The sequence below is a fragment of the Mytilus trossulus genome, chromosome 2, assembly GCF_036588685.1.
Source record: "Mytilus trossulus isolate FHL-02 chromosome 2, PNRI_Mtr1.1.1.hap1, whole genome shotgun sequence".
NCBI classification, from domain to species: domain Eukaryota; kingdom Metazoa; phylum Mollusca; class Bivalvia; order Mytilida; family Mytilidae; genus Mytilus; species Mytilus trossulus.
The window spans coordinates 70,080,810-70,100,662 of NC_086374.1; the positions used below are offsets into that span (position 1 = coordinate 70,080,810).

General features: G+C 30.3%; 1 protein-coding gene across 1 annotated transcript; it reads right to left on the bottom strand.

The window, feature by feature from the left end:
- Positions 1–1,551: 1,551 nt before the first annotated feature.
- Positions 1,552–19,506, bottom strand: LOC134707902 (aspartate--tRNA ligase, cytoplasmic-like). Its single transcript, XM_063568059.1, has 15 exons — positions 19,385–19,506; positions 17,761–17,863; positions 16,733–16,898; positions 15,909–16,011; positions 15,184–15,286; positions 14,649–14,723; positions 11,841–12,009; positions 11,094–11,228; positions 10,611–10,758; positions 6,117–6,185; positions 5,278–5,398; positions 4,501–4,581; positions 3,519–3,630; positions 2,740–2,811; positions 1,552–1,720 (listed from the first exon to the last, which is right to left on the bottom strand). Exons 1-15 carry the CDS (start codon positions 19,408–19,410, stop codon positions 1,629–1,631), a joined length of 1,575 nt encoding a protein of 524 aa, XP_063424129.1. The 5' UTR covers positions 19,411–19,506; the 3' UTR covers positions 1,552–1,628.
- Positions 19,507–19,853: the final 347 nt, after the last annotated feature.

Genomic DNA, 19,853 nt, shown 5'->3' on the forward strand with positions numbered 1-19,853 from the left:
ACTGACTTTGAATAAAGCTAATACTAACAATAACTCTGCACTTTTCTGGATCTTGATATCTTTATCTTTAACAAATAGCTTAATACCAAAATTCATGATAAAAGAGATGATTAAAGTCTTAGAAAAACAGACAGAAACAAGTGAAACTGCGAGCTACTGCTCACTGATGATACCACCGCCGCAAGTGGATAATATTAATAGTGTAAAAATATGCAAGTGTTCAGTAAACAGGAAGTTGTCGAGTGATGAATCTGAAAATGCATCACACGGTATAGCTGACTTATATAAATCCTGAAACCAAATTTCAGAAATCCTTGTATTGTAGTTCCTAAGAAAAATGTGACGAAAATTTTCAACTTGGCTATCATGTGTAAAATCATACAAGTGTTCGGTAAACAGGAAGTTGTCAAGTGATCAATCTGAAAACGCATCACACGGTATAGCTGACTTAGATAAACCCTGAAACCAAATTTCAGAAATACTTGAATTGTAGTTCCTGAGAAAAATGCGATGAAAAATATTCATGGGACGGACTGACTGACTGACGGACAGATAGAGGTGTTCGGTAAACAGGAAGTCGATGATTGATGAATCTGAAAACGCATCACACTGTATGGCTGACATATATAAATGTTGATCCTAAATTACAGAAAGGGTGGATGTGTAGTTCCTGAGAAAAATGTGACGAAAGTTTCATGGGACGGACGGACTGACGGACAGACTGACAGACAGAGGTAAAACAGTATACCCCCCCCCTTTTTTGAAAGCGGGGTATAAAAACAAACAAATATCATTGAGCAATTAACTGTATTATAAGGTCACGGTCAAATAAAACACATCAGACTGACATGTACATCTTAAAAGGTATTTGAGCTATTGCATACAATATAAAAAAAAAAGAACAAAACACAAAAATTTATTTTTAATCACTGAGCCATGAAAATTAGGATGAGGTCAGATAACACCTGCCAGTTGGACATGTGCATGTCAATATCATTCCATACCCAAAATATAGTATTGCTAAAGTAACTACTAAAGTTGCTAAAACATACCTTAACCTTACCTTATGTGACATATATGTCATAGTGAAGAAAATGAGCAAGAGATGATAATTTAAGAAATGAATGGAAGGAAGTGTCCATGCAACACAGATGATGCCCCTGCAAATTTAAATTTGATCCAAGTTTTGTGGTAAGAAGCATTGTGTATAGGTCTCATTCCATTTGGTTGAGACAAACAAACATAATAGAACTAAACCATATTTAGGAAAAACAGGTTTAGCTAACTATAAAACCAGGTTCAATCCACAGTTTTCTACATAAGAAAATGTCAGTATCAAGTCAGGGATGTAACCATTGTTATCCATTCCTTTGATGTCATTGAGCTTTTGAGTTTGCCATTTGAATAGGTATTTTCCTCGGAGTTCAGCATTTTTGTGATTGTACTGACTGACAAGGGCAACATTTAATGACACTCTGATGACGGCAGGGGCATAAAAAAAACAACCACTGAAACTAGCACTTTAAAATATATTATAAATAAAGATGATATATTGCAGCATTTTGACAAGTTCTTTCCCATATCTATGTTTATTTAGATAAAATGTCTGATATTTGGTAGTCCTTGATTTATGGTGTTAGACGTTTAGGATCTCTTGGGAACATAGATGTTTTTCTAATGTTATCAAGTCCTAGAAATAACATGGTTACTCTCTCCATACCTGTAATGCATAGAAATATAGATATTAATAAAATAATAACAAAAGTATCATGAGTAATTGGGCAAGATATTTCTGGATGAATAAGGTCATGGAAATAAAAAGAGGAAAATGGCTGTACATGGAGAATATCACTCTGACACTATATATATATATATATATAAATTAAGAAATATATGTATCAACATTAGCAAAACCTGCTGAAAAGTCAATTGATTTACTGCATTATCTTGGAGTATAATATTTATTTATCTTCATATTCTTAATATGTCCAGGCTTTTCAAAGTACTTTATTCTTAAATGGTAGTAATTCAAAATATGTAGGACACACACGGATGATACACACTTGATGAACGTCTAATTTGAAATGTGTATGATTGGTGAATGTGTGCTCTTTTAATGACATTTACTCCACATAATTTATTTTAATGTAAATGTTTTAGATATAACAGGTGTGGGTTTGATAACATGGTCTCTTATATGCGGAGCAATGTAGATTTAGATGGATGTATAGCTAGCCTAGTTGCTAAAATAGATCTAGACAGCAATTGGTTAATAATTATTTTTAATGTCATATTGATATGTAAGCATGAGTATTGTTCAAAATAGATAGATATTTAGGTCATAGTGGCCATACTAGCTGCTAAGATATTGAATGCAATTTAGTACAAAAGCTTCCAATATACATGATGTACTACATGTACATACAGCAGCGGAAATCAAGGTACTAAGATTGAAGGTAACATTAATTCTAAATTCCTGCAGCCTAAAATATTTTTTTGTCTTGTGTTATTATACTCTTCCTGGATATCGATTTTGGTGAATAAAGGAAAATTTGTACTTTAATGGAAAAATGTCTTGTGTTGAATTTAGTTTAATTTCATGTAAATTAGTATCACAAGAAAAAAATGAATCCACAGTATTGTACATGTTAAAAGATATGGATAATTTTACTAAAAGTTTTATTTTTCTATGTTCAATGTAAATTCATAAGAAAAAATTGTTAATATGTTTTTTCTTACCGATTCCTCCGCCAGCATGTGGTGGTGCTCCATATCTAAAGGAGTCTATGTAGGACTTGATATGTTCTAGATCTATAATAAGAATTTACAAATGAAGAAGTTAACCTGAAACCCAGATATGCATGAAGCTGTAAAAATGACAGCCAATTGGGATTTAACTCAATTATATATTAAGTGTAATTGTTAACTACAGCAAAAATTGACAAAAGTGCAATAGACCTCCATTTTGTCATCAGTAACCACATATCAAACTTTTTACAGTTCTCAAATAATTGCATGGCAAAATTCATTTTCAAATCTAACAAGGACCTTAACTCCGGAACAGCAAAAGTGAAAATCATCAATTGCTAAATATTTGAAAAATATTGGAAGTTATTGCACATAAACAACTGGCACTGTCTAATCAGTCACTGTACACCCCTAAATCAATAACCAGATGTTTCTTGACGATTGTCAATTCATGTTGTTATCAGTAGGTGAATCATTTAATTTTTTATTGCAGTATTTAACAACTGCCAAATATGGAACAATCCTTGTTTAATATATATAGGCTTATTGCCTATTTCCATTCTCAATTTTATTATTGCCATCCATAAGTGAATTCTGCAGAAAAGTTAATATACACAAGGCAATATAACATAAGACATGAATATAATAGCAAACTAATCACTAAATAGAATTTTACTTGCTTTCAGATAATATTACATTATTAATGCTGATGACAAAATATACTGTACTATAAGATCCTATTCTGATAGACACTAATACTTCATACATACCAACTCCTTTCTCTTTAGCCCTTTCTGAAAGAAGGTCTGGACAATGGACCCTCTGTGCCCCAGACAAAATTTCCTCTCCTCTCATAAACATATCATAAGAATTGCTCCATTTCTGTAATAAAATATAAATGTAAGTTGAAATTAATTAATTACTTACTTATGAATGAATGTTTAGATATATTTTTATACTGATATTTTTTATAAAGATTTCTTATAAAATGAAGTAATTTCAATAGATTGGTTACTGGACTTACAATTTTGGATACTGTAAATTCAGAAATTATTGCGTGCATTCATTATTGCGATTTTGTCATTTTAAACTTAAGGTGGTACCCAACACTTAAACTAAAATTAATTTGGCTTGTTTAATTTTCTTAAAATTTTGACAAAGTATTTACTTTGACCCTTTGACAAAAATATGTTTTATCAGAAAAATTACACTGGTTATATAGCGGTTTGACAAACACTTATTTTGATCATTGGGAAGCTTAATATTCCCTTAACACAATGTAATTAAAACATTTAGCTGATTTTCCAGAGTTATCTCCCAGTAGTGTTAGGTACCACCTTCAATGCGGTTTTAATTTTTACGATTTTGAGAAAAGTCATGCTTAATTCAGTTAAAATATTACAAAATGCGAGTTTTAATTATTGCGTTTACAACTCTGTCGAATTATTTGCAATAATAAAAACCTCGCAATAATTTCTAAATTTACAGTAAGATAAATAAAATTTGATACATGTCTCCTTTATGGTCACCGTAGAAGTAAAATAACTCCATAGTGACAACCTGATTTTTCTGAATATATTAAACCTGAAAAAGAATATAACTTTATCACATTGTTAGACATTTCTTGACTAGCCAAGTGTTATGATCTTGCCCCCTCCTCTCCAACATGGTAGATAAAAGGTAGAATTTCAGATCCATGAGGTAATGATTTCCATTGGTACAAAAGGCCCTGATAACTATACTATATATTACCTTGTCAGTTGGGTCAGGCATTGTGTAGAATGGTCTGACTGCTAAGGGAAACTTGTCCAGGATAAAGAAGTCTGTATCATACTGAAAAGAAAAAAGTTATTCACCAATTATCAAGATAGCTGATTCTGAGTAAAATTAATAATCAACTATGCTACCAGTACTTAGTTTCAACTAAAAGGCTCTCAAGAGAATAAATACTTATAACATGTATAAAGGTAGTAAACAAACATTTTGACAAAATTAGATTTGATTCGTTAAATTTCAATAAAATGTTTACAAAATATTTTCAACCTGTTGACAAAAATATAAAAGTTTAAAGAAATATGAACCACGTAATTTTCAGGAAGAGCTGCATTCATTGGATATTTATAAAGCAGTTTAACAAACACTTATTTTGATAATTAAGAAGCTTGATATACAAAAATTTAATAAGCTACTGTAGATTCATTGGGATACCAAATTTTTTGAATTTCCTGGGTTAAGATCAACCAGAGAATTTTTTCTCTAATCTTCAAAAAATTAACCCCTTTTTCCTCTAATCTTCAAAAAATTAACCACTCTTTCCTCTAAACTTCATTTTTTTTGCCCTTTATTCTCTAATCTTCATTTGTTAAGGGCATTATTCTTTAATCATTTAACCCCATCCAAACCCTCATACACCATTGGTAAATCCCTGAAATCAAACACCCACAACAATGCATGTTTCCCTAATCCTCCAAAAATTTGTATTCAACACAAGCGATGTCAAGTGCATGGTAAACTATACATAGAACCTACTTTTTGCTTTATTAATCTACCCAATAATTTCTCTGCTGGTGTGCTGAGATCATCTTCATCACCCATGTCTACACCATTGTCTCGTAACAGCCTTACACCTTCCTTGTAAGTTAGTACTAAACTGAAAAATAACAAATAATTTTAGGGTCATTGAAAAGTATGATAAACTCAAAATGTGATATTTTGAGTTTCAAACACTTTATATCAAAATAATAATTCACTATTTGTAGTTAGTTTAGTTAAATTTGGTAAAACTAAGCGAAACAACATCACTGATGTATTATTGGCTTGCAGGTCAATCATTCAACTTATTTGAACATCAGCAGTATTTAGAGGACATCTCAAGGTTTAATTGAATGGCAAATAGTTTAAAATGTGTTCCAGTTTTGTATTGATCAAATATGATAAATTGAGTCAAAACAGTATCCATAAATTTGACAACTTATGCCCCTTTAACATACTCTTCATCATTTGATATCATCAGGGAGCAATTGTAATTTATCTTTGGCTTATATCAAAATGATGAAAATAGTTATAAATCAAAGATACCAGGATTTTAAACTAATATGCCAGACGCACATTTCGTCTACATAAGACCTATCAGTGACGCTCAGTTCAAAATAGTTATAAAGCCAAACAAGTACAAAGTTGAAGAGCATTATGGACCCCAAATTAAAAAAAAAAAAAATCTTATAATTTGCACTTATATCAAAGCTTATAAGAATTTTTAACAACCAATGAAGTTTTACAAGCTTCATATATCCATAGATTCTATGTCAAAAAAATAAGTCAAGATTTCAAAAAAAATCTTACTGATCAAATTAATAAATAATTCATACCTTGGTTCTAAAAATTTAAAGGGTTCTGATTTGTACTGCCTACCAACAGTTTCTATTTCTTCTTGTAAACTGTAAAGAGAGAAAGTCAACAATAAGACAACAAGAATGATTTTTTTTTATTTCACTGAGATCATGTCTTTGAAATTTCAAAGTTCCACTACTCTTAGTAAATATGGTACTGATACTTTTCACATTTTTTCCCCCAAAATTTCTTTAATTTACAGAAAGAATTATATCAAAATTTCAATATTTTACCAAAAAAATTATATCAAAATTTCAATATTTTACCAAAAAAATTATATCAAAATTTCAATATTTTACCAAAAAATTTATTTCAAAATTTCAATATTTTAAAGAAAGTTAAGCATTGTAGTAAACAAGACAAATAAAGTGTGGTAATTCTATTCAATAATGACAAACTAGTAATTACATAACTAATCTTTGTAATTCTGGACGTCTGAGTTCTGAATATTTTTGAAAATAAATATACATGGTTAATATGACTACGGCTCTTGGTGCTAGAATCATTGTGGATATACCAGTAACATACCAACAATGGTTCTAAAACCAAGGGCCTGAAATCTTTATTTTAAATCTAATAAAATAATTAAAAGTTTAAAATTAACTTGAAGTTATGTCACTTTTTTTGTTAGAATTATTTAAAAATTGATTGGATTCTAGTTATAGCTGATGTTATACAATTAGATACCTATCACCATCCAAGACAATCTACAATCTGATCTAAAATCTCAAGAGGTCAATGATAAAACAATAAAGGTACTGTAAATTCAGAAATAATTGTGAGACTCAATACTGCAGTTTTAACACATGACTAACAGAAATTTGAGATTAATTATTGCGATTTCAGGAAGTTTCATATCTAGATATATGTACAATGTATTTTATTTCAAAATGCAAGGTTTTTTTTACTGACATACTTCCCCAGTCAAATCATTTGCATTAATACTTCAAAATGATTTCTGAATTTACAGTAACTAAATTCAAATGTGACTTTGAATCTATATCATGTATATATGAGACAATATCTAAAAAAAGTCGATTTTTTGGCAATAAGAAAAAACAAAAAAAAAATCTTTAGACCCGGTATTTTAATAGCACAAATCGAAGAACACACATTGTGGATCTAGGAACTGTTGTCTGTAATTCAAACAATTGTTAAATAAGGAAGCAATGGCTATTTTAAAAATGGTACAAAAAAAATCCAGTTCTTTCCTGTTACCAAAGTGAACCAATTTTAAAAAGTTTCTAATGGGAATAAGAAATAAGTTTAAGACACTATTTGTGGTTTACTAGTATATCCTGCAATAGTCTATCAAATGCCAATTATTGATTTTAGCATTTGTAATACAAAAGGTTTAGAAATATACTTAAATATAGTCAAATATTTCGGTAACATGAAAGAATCTTGAGTAACAGGACAACGGTAACAGGACAGAGTTGGTAACAGAAAGGATTTTTCTACTTTATTTTAAAGTTTAAGAAAAATACATCATTTTAGACTGGTCACAATCGGAAGATAACAGCAAACAATGTCATTTATCCTTTGAAACTGTATTTGCAAGATGAAAAATTTGCCTAGGTAATGAAAAATTCTAAAATGAATTCCTTGCTGTTACTATCTACTATACTAGAATTGCACAATGTTCTCTGCTGTTATCAAAGTGGAAAACCCTATTTTTTATTCAATATACTGTATATTATTTTGAAATTTATTTGATAAGGTGGTGATGACTTAAATTAAATGAAATGGTTGACATATAGTAGATAAACTTTTCGATTCTTTAGTGACATCGTCTTTAGCATCCTTCCTGTTACTGATGATGGTTATGCTGTTACTTTTTATCAGGTAACATGACAGAACGTAACAGAAAGGAATTACGCGATAGTTTTTGTCCTTTTTATCACATTAAATAGTAAGAAAAAAGGCTATAACAGGATAGAACACCATAAAGTATTTTTCTATAAATTCGTACCTTGGATGGGCTTGAATTTTCAAACCTGGCCGCCTTTCTATCTATTTCTTTGTACTAATGCATTCAGGAAATGATGCTCTTCAAAATACATAATGGGAAAATAACTCTTGGTCTTGTAAACGTTTCCACAGGTAAAACCAGATGCTCCGCAGGGCGAAGCTTTATACGACCGCAGAGGTTGAACCCTGAACAGTTGGGGCAAGTATGGACACAACATTCAAGCTGGATTCCGCTCTAAATTTGGATTGTGATTAAATAGTTGACACAGCATAGGTTTCTGACACAGAATGAATGCATTCAAATGAACTTAAAATTTTTGTTTTCTCTTAGAGCAATTCACTATGCTGTTGAATATTAATCCTCTCAAAAAAATGTTTGAAGAAATTTTCTTTTTATTTATGAAATTTCAAATGAGAAAAATTGAACCCAATTTTTTAATCACATCCCCCTTTCCCTTATTCCAAAACTAATTTCAATTAAAATATTCTAATGGAGTTTGCAACAATTACTACTCATTTAAATACATCATAAAATATTAAGATGTAAAATAACTGCTTGTTATCACTGAATGGTAAAGATTATTTAAATTTATCAGTTGGTAGTAAAAAGTGAATATACATTGTATATTGTATATAACAAAGATTTAAGTTGATTCTGGACAAAGAAAGATAACTCCAATTAACAAAAATTCTTGCAGATATTTCTTGCTTACTATACTGGACAAAGAAAGATAACTCTTAATTAAAAAAAAAATTGCTATTTCACAATATTGTGAAATTAGATATTTCTTGCCATTGCATAATACTGTGCAATTGAAAAGACTTGCTATTGCACAATACTTAATATAATAATTTTAGATCCTGATTTGGACCAACTTGAAAACTGGGCCCATAATCAAAAATCTAAGTACATGTTTAGATTCAGCATATCAAAGAGGCCCAAGAATTTGATTTTTGTTAAAATCAAACTTAGTTTAATTTTGGACCCTTTGCACTTTAATTTAGACCAATTTTAAAACTGGACCAAAAATTAAGAATCTACATACACAGTTAGATTTGGCATATCAAAGAACCCCAATTATTCAATTTTTGATGAAATCAAACAATGTTTAATTTTGGACCTCGATTTGGGCCAACTTGAAAACTGGGCCAATAATCAAAAATCTAAGTACATTTTTAGATTCAGCATATCAAAGAACCCCAAGGTTTCAATTTTTGTTAAAATCAAACTAAGTTTAATTTTGGACCCTTTGGACCTTAATGTAGACCAATTTGAAAACGGGACCAAAAATTAAGAATCTACATACACAGTTAGATTCGGCATATTAAAGAACCCCAATTATTCAATTTTGATGAAATCAAACAAAGTTTAATTTTGGACCCTTTGGGCCCCTTTTTCCTTAACTGTTGGGACCAAAACTCCCAAAAATCAATACCAACCTTTCTTTTATAGTCATAAACCTTGTGTTTAAATTTCATAGATTTCTATTTACTTATACTAACGCTATGGTGTGAAAACCAAGAAAAATGCTTATTTGGGTCCCTTTTTGGCCCCTAATTCCTAAACTGTTGGGACCGAAACTCCCAAAATCAATACCAACCTTCCTTTTGTGGTCATAAACATTGTGTTTAAATTTTATTGATTTCTATTTACTTTAACTAAAGTTATTGAGCGAAAACCAAGAATAATGCTTATTTGGGCCCTTTTTTGGCCCCTAATTCCTTAACTGTTGAAACCAAAACTCCCAAAATCAATCCCAACCTTTCTTTTATGGTCATAAACCTTGTGTCAAAATTTCATAGATTTCTATTAACTTAAACTAAAGTTATAGTGCGAAAACCAAGAAAATGCTTATTTGGGCCCTTTTTGGCCCCTAATTCCTAAAATATTGGGACCAAAACTCACAAAATCAATACCAGCCTTCCTTTTATGGTCATAAACCTTGTGTTAAAATTTCATAGATTTCTATTCACTTTTACTAAAGTTAGAGTGCGAAAACTAAAAGTATTCGGACGACGACGACGACGCCAACGTGATAGCAATATACGACGATAAAAACCAAGTGGTAACAGGAGGGAAATCACCCCTGGGGACAATTTTTTTTTCTCTTAAAATTTGCAAAATTTTATTACATGCTCTAGTTATAATATAAAAAGACAAATTAGGGGCAAGTTTATTATATAATATATCATATATGTGAGAATCGGACGCCTGCTGAATTAATTTGGATATTATTTGAATGATTTAGTTTTCAGTCAACACACAGGGGACAACATGATATTAGGGGGTTGAACATTTTAATTACAATATTTTGTTGGAAGAAATACAAGAATGAGTGTTTAATTGGCAGGGGTTGGTGCATTATATAATTTAGTTTATACTGAAACTTAAAATTTTCAAAAAAAGACGGTTGAATAAAAAAATAATAGCTGGTGAAGTGGGGGACATGAAAAGTAGACTTTTTCAGATATTGTCTCATATAGACTTTACTATAACTTACTTGTCTCTAAGATTTTTAAATATATGCACAAACATATCTCCAATAACTTCTATAACTTCATGGTAATGGAATTTGAATGCCATCTCTAAATCAAGTCCAACGAATTCTGTTAAATGGCGATGTGTGTTTGAATCCTCTGCCCTAAATACTGAAATTACAAATTAATTTTCTATTATCATGATTAAGGTATAAATCTACCTGATGTATTATTTAAAAGAAATATTTTTGATTGGTGACTGTAAAGTGATGTTCAGATTGTGCATCCAGTCACTTCCTGTTTTCTACAACACTTTGAATTTTATAAAACCCACAGCATGAAATTTGTCAAGTAAAACTTCATTTTGATTCGGCATATTGACAAACAGTCAACATAAGCTGTAATGAGCTTTTCCCAGAATTTTTTTTAATATTACTCAGCATGTGTTTTCCCTTTATATACAAATGCCAAAACATATCTAGATACAAATACCATCTGACCATTACCTTGTCCTATGGTATATACTCTGTCAAAGTCAGCTGTTATGGCCATCTGTTTATACAGCTGTGGAGACTGGGCTAAGTAGGCTTTATCTTTAAAGTACGACACTGTAAATACATTGGCTCCTCCCTCTGATGCAGCTACAAAACACAAAATACTTCTATGTACAGAAATATACTTATAAGGGTGCACCTAATGTCAACACAAACATACAATTATGAGGTTATTATCTAACTACATTAAATATCATGTTCATATCGTGTTATGTGACCGTCTGTAGTTTTCAGAGTTCATCTCGATAGTTAATTAGATGGCGTCTAGACTAAAAAAAACAAAAAGTTCTAATATATATTATTTATGGGTAGTATATGCATTGTTAACTGTTTACTTCAAACTTATTATAATTTGGATATGTGTTTTAGTATGTCAAAATCAAATATGAGAATTTAACTGAAATCAGTGAACACAATTTTGACAGCTTGTGAACTTTAATATATTACAAATACCCTTATTACAGTCATATAAAACTCCAAATTAAAAAAAACTTATGCATATGTTTTTTTATAACTAAATGGCTAGTTTTCATTCACACTGACTGAATGAAATATTTTTTAGGCCATTATACGAAATGGATGTGTAAAATGATAAAATCGTTCACAGAAGACTAAGATTGTGATATATGCATACATTAGTCGAAGATTTGGATTAACCATACTTTTTAACAGTCACTTGTTTCATATGACTTTAATTACCTGATATAATTTTAGGAACATGTATTTCAATAAAATCCTTTTCCATTAAGTAATCCCTGAAGTATTTACAAACTCCTGCTTCTATTCTATATATAGCTTGATTTGTTGTTGTACGTAGATCTAATATTCTGTTGTCAAGGCGAGTGTCTTGATTTACTGTTGCTAAGGCCTACAAAATTAAAATGATTGATATGATGGATACCAGAGTTTACATTATTATTTAATTGATTTTTTTTTCACATCAGCTTTTTTTCCAATTTTTTTAACAAAATGGGCAGGTTTAATTTTTGTTTTCTGATTAAAAAAACAACAACAAGTGGTTAATGATATTTTAAAGTTGAATTAAGATTTATTTGTAGGGGGGGGGGTCTAGGTATGTTATCAATATATAATGCATGTGATATTATCAGGTTATTACATGGCATTTTTCATATCGCATGTATTATCAGTCCTAGGTTCAATATCCGCCCAAGAGCCGCATGGCTCAAGGGCTGATATTGATCGAGGGCTGATAATACATGCGACATGAAGAATGACATGTTATGATCTTTTTATCATATGCTTCAACAATGGAGAATAATAACCGCTAGAATCATAATTGATCCTTTTACGTGGCTACCAAAGAGAAGTTCAAAGAGTGCAATTCACGGACTTCGGACTCCTAATTTAGTTCATTCGATATGAAATCTTTCTATGATATGCCTCAACAGAGAAGAAAAATAATCTAATATGAAAGAATCGACAAAATAAATAATTCAACAATATACATAATGAACACTGTTTGGAAAAGTCAACTTTTTTTAAGCAACTTTCTAAATTATCTTTGAAACTTTTTTTAAAATGCATTTATTTAATCATTTGTTTGTTTCTTTTTTTGTTTTTTTTTTAAATTATTTTACACAATATACTCTCAAGTATCCAAATATTGTTTTGTACACTTCTTTGTAAATTGATGTTTTTCACTGAAAACGTTGCATTTAGTTGTATTTTCTGGAATTTGCTGAGTATCACCAGAATGCCATGCGATAACGTTACGGAAAGGCATTTGATAACAATCAAAGCATGTGATTAACTTTTCATATCAGCCCCCTAAGCACCAATTCGAAAAATATGGAATTTACGTTAATTTAATGCTATTATCACACAGTAAAAATTATATGTTATTAAGTATATGATAAAACATAATACGTTTAAAGAATTTTGTTTAACTGCTCTCTAGATTTTACACAGTTAAATGTAGACCAAAGATCTCAATTAATGACCTTTGTCTACAAATATAGTTCCCTGTAATTTATTGTAATAGAATTTGTAAGGGTTCCGGGGAACCCAGTGTCCTGCCTACTTTTGCTGTAAAATTGCAGGCTCAACAAAAATGAGGGAAAAATCAATAAAAATATTCTGCTTGATACTATCTTTTGATTGTAAGAAGCTTCTGTCCATGTTTGGAAAAATCCAGGATAGATTATGAATCTAATAAATGTTTTAAAAACATTAACTATATGGATGTAATGTTAACTGGAAGAAAAACTAAGTCCATTTATAAGTAAAATACAGATACACAGGTACAAAATATTCACAAAATGTCCTTCTATATACTAGGTTTTGATCATAAAAAAGCTTCTGTCCAAGTTTGGTACAAATTAAAAATAGTATAAGAGAGTAAAAAAAAATAAAAAAATTAACAACAGAGTGAATGTGTTGTTTCCTGGCAGTTAATCTAAGTCCATTTAAAGTAAAATACGGAAAAATGGATTTATCATTTTACAAAATTTACTTCTGGATACTATCTAATGATGATAAACAAGCTTCTTTCCAAGTTTGGTACAAACCAAGGATTGTTTAAGAAAGTTATTAAAATTTAAAAAACTTTAACCACAGAGTGAATGAAATGTTTTCCCGCAGAAAAACTGAGTCCATTTATAAGTAAAATATGGAAAAAATGGAATTTTATTTTGACAAAATTTAATTCAGGATACTATCTGATGATCATAAACAAGCTTCTGTCCAAATTTGGTAGAAATCCAGTATGGTTTAAGAAAGTTATTAAAATTTCAAAAACTTTAACCACAGAGTGATTATTTGTGGACGCCGCCGCCGACGGAATGTAGGATCGCTTTGTCCATCTTTTTCGACTAAAGTCGAAGGCTCAACAAAAAGCATATTCTTATATAATCTTTTTCTTTTACCTTTTTCATTCATTTCTACGTTTTAATGGCAAAATGTATGGGTTGGAAATGAAAGAAGAGAAATCATTTTTTTTAAGTTAACTGTTTTTAATCGACATACGGTAATGATGCATGAAAGAGGGATTTTGTCAAGTGCAATAAAGCTAATATAATATTTCTCGTTTTCAAAAATGTTTTTTTTTTTACTGGTTCATATTGTTAGAATGTGTATGGGCTAGTTGATGAGCTATAAAAGTTCATTTTTTTCTAAATGTTGGATGTTTTTTACAGAATTGTATTGTTTTAAAATATAAAAAAAAAGAAGATAAAGGTATCATTGCCAATAAGACAACTCTCTATCAAAGACAAAATATAAGTTAACAACTATAGGTCACAGTACGTCTTACGTCTGATTTTCCATTACACACACAAATAATTGGACCAAATAACTTTGTTCATTTTTGTATATGACAAAAGTTATAAAGATCTAAAAGGGTAAATTAATTGTGATTTAAGGCCTGTACAGTGTTACGGTGACCTATAGTTGTTAATATCTGTGTCATTTTGGTCTCTTGTGGACAGTTGTCTCATTGGCAATCATACCACATCTTCTTTTTTATATGGTATGCTACTGTATACTAACATCATCTGTCTCTGGTCTAGAAGCATCTTCTATTAATAACGGAAGTCGTGGAGCTGCTGAACTGACCACCCACACCTGTAACAAAAATAGGAAGTAATCCTCTGTTAATAAATATTGGCAGACTTATTTCTGACAAAAAAAAACACAAGTAATTCTAAATGATTTTGTATGATAAGATGAAAGTATCATAAGAATTTTAGACAAATTTCCATAAAAAAAACCAGAAGTACTCCTAAATGTTTTGTATGTTAAAATGAAAGTATTTTAAGAATATCTGACATTTTTTTGTATTTGTATTTGTCTCATAGAGATATACTCAAATTATCTTTTTAGTTAATGTACCATGTATAGCAGTTAATCATTGCAAGTATAAATCTTTGCAGTTTAGAAGGAAAAAAGCATTAGAAAATATCTTTAAACTCCTCAGACATACACATGTGCATCTGAAAACTTTGTGAGCAAACCCTTTCTGTATACACTGAATAAACAGATTGAAAATTAAGAGCAAAAGTTAAGCTTGTATTTTTACAGTTACCTGTTCACAATGCAGTTCAACATCATGCTGAGAGCATGATTCTATTTTCTGATCAACAGTACGCACAAAACCTTCCACATCAATAATTGATTCTTTGTTTATGCTACAAATTAGAAAAAAGCTATAAAGCAAACAAGCTAATCATGTCAAAAGTTCATAGAAAATAACATGACAATATATTACATTAGAAATTTACAATGCTTCATCCAGGCCTAGAACTGAATGTGTGAATATCTATTATGTTACAGAAATATAAAGGATGAATTATCTATCATTGTCTATCTTTCCTGCATTGTGGAAAATAATAATAAAGGTTCAGAATTCATAAACCACTGTTATTGTCATATTGTTTGAAAAGTGTGTGCAAGAACATATCAAATGTGTGAATTTAAGTTAAAATACTACAGGATATTTACTGTAAAAAAGTAAAACCCATTTCATCTTTTTTAAAGGGGGGTTTATTGATTTGACCATCAGTTTTTTTAATTTGACCATTTACATGTAAATGTCCTCCTGGCTAACATACAATGTACACGATTGATATTAGGTCATCATTTCTTGGCGTACAGCATTGACACTTGAAATGAATTCTAAATACCCTCATTGACCCTGTTATGATCTATAAAAATTTCACCTACTTTAGCATATACATACATGTATATACTTTATCACTTGGTCCTTTCTGTTGGAATCAACAAAAAGAACAATATGAGTGCTATACTAACCCAGCAGAAAACTTCACCATCTGTTTACTGACATTAGGTCCAACACATACTAGAGCCTGTATAGTCCATTTCTGTTGTCTTAGAACAAAGAAACATTGCTTCCCTAGAAATTATAACCAAACCAAAATAAAATTACATGTTTTACATATCAAATTCAAACAAGATCACAAGACAAAACAAAACAAAACAAAACAAAACAAAAACAGTTAAAAAATTATTGTTTTCAAAATAAAACTAATACAATAATCATATAAAGGCAATAACTGACTCTTTGGTGGGGATGGACAATACTGTAAACCAACTTATTTTCGTGCGAGTAGAAAAATAACGCGAACATAAATCGTGAACTAGTAAAAATTGAATCTTTCCTTTTTGAACTACATCAAATAAATTTTTAAATTGCGAAATTTAATCGCACTGAAATTGGCTTTATAGGACTTAACGCCAAATATAGTATCCGCAAAAAATAAGTTGGTTTTACAGTAAACAGATCTTTTGAAATTCAGAATGTTTTGTCATTGTTTCCTAAGACATGTACAACTAACAAGTAATAATAAGGTCAGATTGTTATTTACTATAAAAATAAGAGGATGTGGTATGGTTTCCAATGAAACAACTCTCCAACAAAAAACTAATGATATAGAGGTAAACAACTATGAATCTCCTCTGTTTTTAATTTTTTTTAAACAACAAAATTAACAGAAACTTCTATATTTGTTTTATAAGATAAAAAGAAAGCTCTATGAATGTTCTATATTTAACCTTGATCCTTTGTCTTTTGTTTTCATAGTTCTTTTTAATCAGATATGATCTTTGAATTTTACCTTTTGCTCTACTTGTCTGCAGCCTAGCCCTAACCCACACTTTCTTATCTTTCAAGCTTGGTGTTAAATCTTTCAGATCTAATATGGTTCGGTCAGGTCTTTCTGTAGATTGGATCATAGGCATGTTACCATAGAAACCTTTTGATACATCTTCTTCTTGTGAAACCTGAAGAGTAATATATTTTTAAAAATCTTGTCATCAAGATGTACCATACCATTTCTTAAATTTACTAGTTTAAAAATTTTTTGGACATGAAATCACATTTATACTTTATTGACATGAAAAGACATAAGAAAGACAAAAATGCTTAGGCACAACCGTGTTCATTGACTTAAACTAGATTATCACCAAAAACAGTCATGTGCTTGTCCCAAGTTAGTTGTTTTTATATGTTTAAATATATCTTTCAATTGACATTTGTCTGGTGAGCCAATGCCGGTTTGAATCCCTTCGGTAGAGTCCATAAAGTGGATACCTTGATATCCTGGGTGTCAAATAAGGCAAGTGAATGAAACACTTTAATAATAATATACATGTTATCAATTTTGGTTAATATCTTTAAATGCTTTTTGTTAATAATGAATATGAATTTTGTGCTGATGTAAATGTTTATTCAGAGTCTCTGTTTAATTAATGTTCATGGTTTTAGACATAGACTAGTGCATGTTTACAAGTAATATTACATGTATTATATTTGTTGACACCAGTCTATTATTAAAGACTGTATGTTAACAAAACATTGTCATATTTTCACTGGTGTTTTGGCCTTTGGGGCCAGGTGAGAAATTTATCTCCCTGTGGTGAAGACCCATTTGTGCATGGCCTATAACTAGTTGCATTTTTAAATTTCTGTCTCATAGATCTTCATCCAACATTTCCTTTTATTCATATTATTGATGGACACATGTACTTTAGTTTGACTGGTAAACATGGTAAATAATTAGCAGAAGAAATATCTCTTCTTTATTATAAATAATTTGCTGGACAAATGCTAATGATTACTCAAGACAAAAGTTGTGATATTTACCTGCTGTTCACCTTGAGCCTGCTTCCTTGCTTCTTTCTTTGCTTCTTTTTCTGCTGCTTTCTGTTGTTTCTTCAGTCCTTTCTTAGATGGTTGGTTTTCACCACTAAAAAATAAATAACTCATTATATAATAAAACAAAACATGATTTTTCGGTTAAAGATAGAAAATACACTTTAGTTAAGTATATTTTCATACACATGATAAATGAGTTTATTCATAAATGAATTATGACAATGTATGAATACTCAATTAATTCCACAAAAAAAACACCAAAGAAGCCATCGACATTTAAATTTCCAAATTCCATCCTGTAAACATGGTAAAACACAGTTGTGTCTAATAAAATATAGAAAATATTAAATCCTTTAAAGAACTATAACTGATTAGAACAAACTACTTGATAAAAGTATAAATTGCACATAAGTGGACTCTTTCAAATCTTCAATTTCCACGAGTTCAAAGAATTAATATCGACTCAAATACATGTATAACATCAAACTTAAATTGTAAATAGCATTTTTTATTTTCCTCTATTTTTTAATTATCATTTGTTTATCTATATTAACAGATCATGATTAATCTATGTCTTGTTGTAAGTTACCTCCTCTGACTTTAACTGAATTTGTTGTAGGCGGTCAAATTATGGTAGAAGTAGAAGGATAGAAACTAAACAGTAGATGTAAAAAAAAAATAGCTGTCATGGGGCAACATTCATATACATGTAAATGGCAACATGTTTCCCTTTAAGACCATTGTTCAATTCAGAACTGAATGCTAAAGAAATACAGCAGTTCCGGGCGCCTGTTTTAAGTTGAATCTTTCATGTGACTTCCATCACCACATGACCAAAATGTAGGCATCTTCAATTCAAACACATGTTGATCAGTTACAGGTGAAAAAGTTAGATTTTATACTGACTGCACAGAAAATTTGGGAAATTAAAAACAAATAAGATGGTCACCCTCCCTCAGAATTACCAGAATCAAGATTATGTACTTATGGAATATAAATCATTTCTATACTATCCTACAGAAAGATGATTCTGAAATTGCTGGAAACTTTTAATCATGTCAATAGAACCACAGGAATGGGAAGTTCTATCAATAAAATTCTGTAAATAATAAGGTTTGAATTTTATTGATAGAACTTCGGATTCCTGTGATAGAACAGTGACACAGGTGCACTTATATCTGGTAAATAATGTCATAAAGTGTGCAAAATTGACGAGGTGAAAAATTTGATTTCAGAAATGACATATGGCCTCCAATGTAGCTATGTCATAATTATTTGGACCAAGCATTTGTATAGTTAACGGGTATACAAATCCTTGTTTGGACTAGTTTTATCCAAGACATTTTTAGTCATAACTTTGAGCAAAATCGGTTAAAAGGTGTCATTTGCATGTCTGTTTGTGCAAGGACAGCAAGTATCCTGAGTCTTAAGTTTGTATTAAGAACAATTGTTGGTATCCATACAGAAACAGAGAGGCGAACTGACCTAGGACGAACTTGCACTTGGGGCGAACAGACCAGATACTATTTCAATCAGTGGGTTTTTATTTTTACACCTTGTTAGGGGATACACGGTACTATGTTTTCTCAAAAATATTCATTAGTTTGCCTACCCGCATGAATTTTCTTTGTTTTCCATTTTACCATCTAGTAATACAAGCAAAATTAGAATTAGTGTTCAGATCTGCTACACGTGGATTACATTAGGGAAAACAGCCGAGTTTCACAAGGGGAAATAATTCGATAATATATTTGTCATTCGGGATTCCTTTGAGGTTTACCATGCTCTTAACGATGTGGATGTTTTCGACACATATAATAAAAAAAACATATTACCATGCATTTCATCATCTATCTACATGTAAATAGATGATGAAATGAATGGTAATAATTATTTACATTGATGAAAATTTAAGCTGGGAAGATCATGTTGATCGAATATGTAAGATTGTCTCATCTAAAATATCACTTTTATATAAAATTAAGCCTGAAATTAAAGTATATTTGCACACACTCGCAAGGCAACTATTTTATAATGCATCTATTCTACCATATATAGACTATTGTAGCCAAGTTCAGTTT

Excerpts from the sequence above, each read along its gene's own strand:
- LOC134707902 (XM_063568059.1), bottom strand. The coding sequence starts at position 19,410 with ATGGAAAACAAAGAAAATTCATGCGG. Across the intron at positions 3,631-4,500 it reads TGCCTGACCCAACTGACAAG|AAATGGAGCAATTCTTATGA; the intron begins GTAATATATAGT and ends ATTTTATTACAG. Across the intron at positions 1,721-2,739 it reads ACATGCTGGCGGAGGAATCG|GTATGGAGAGAGTAACCATG; the intron begins GTAAGAAAAAAC and ends TATGCATTACAG.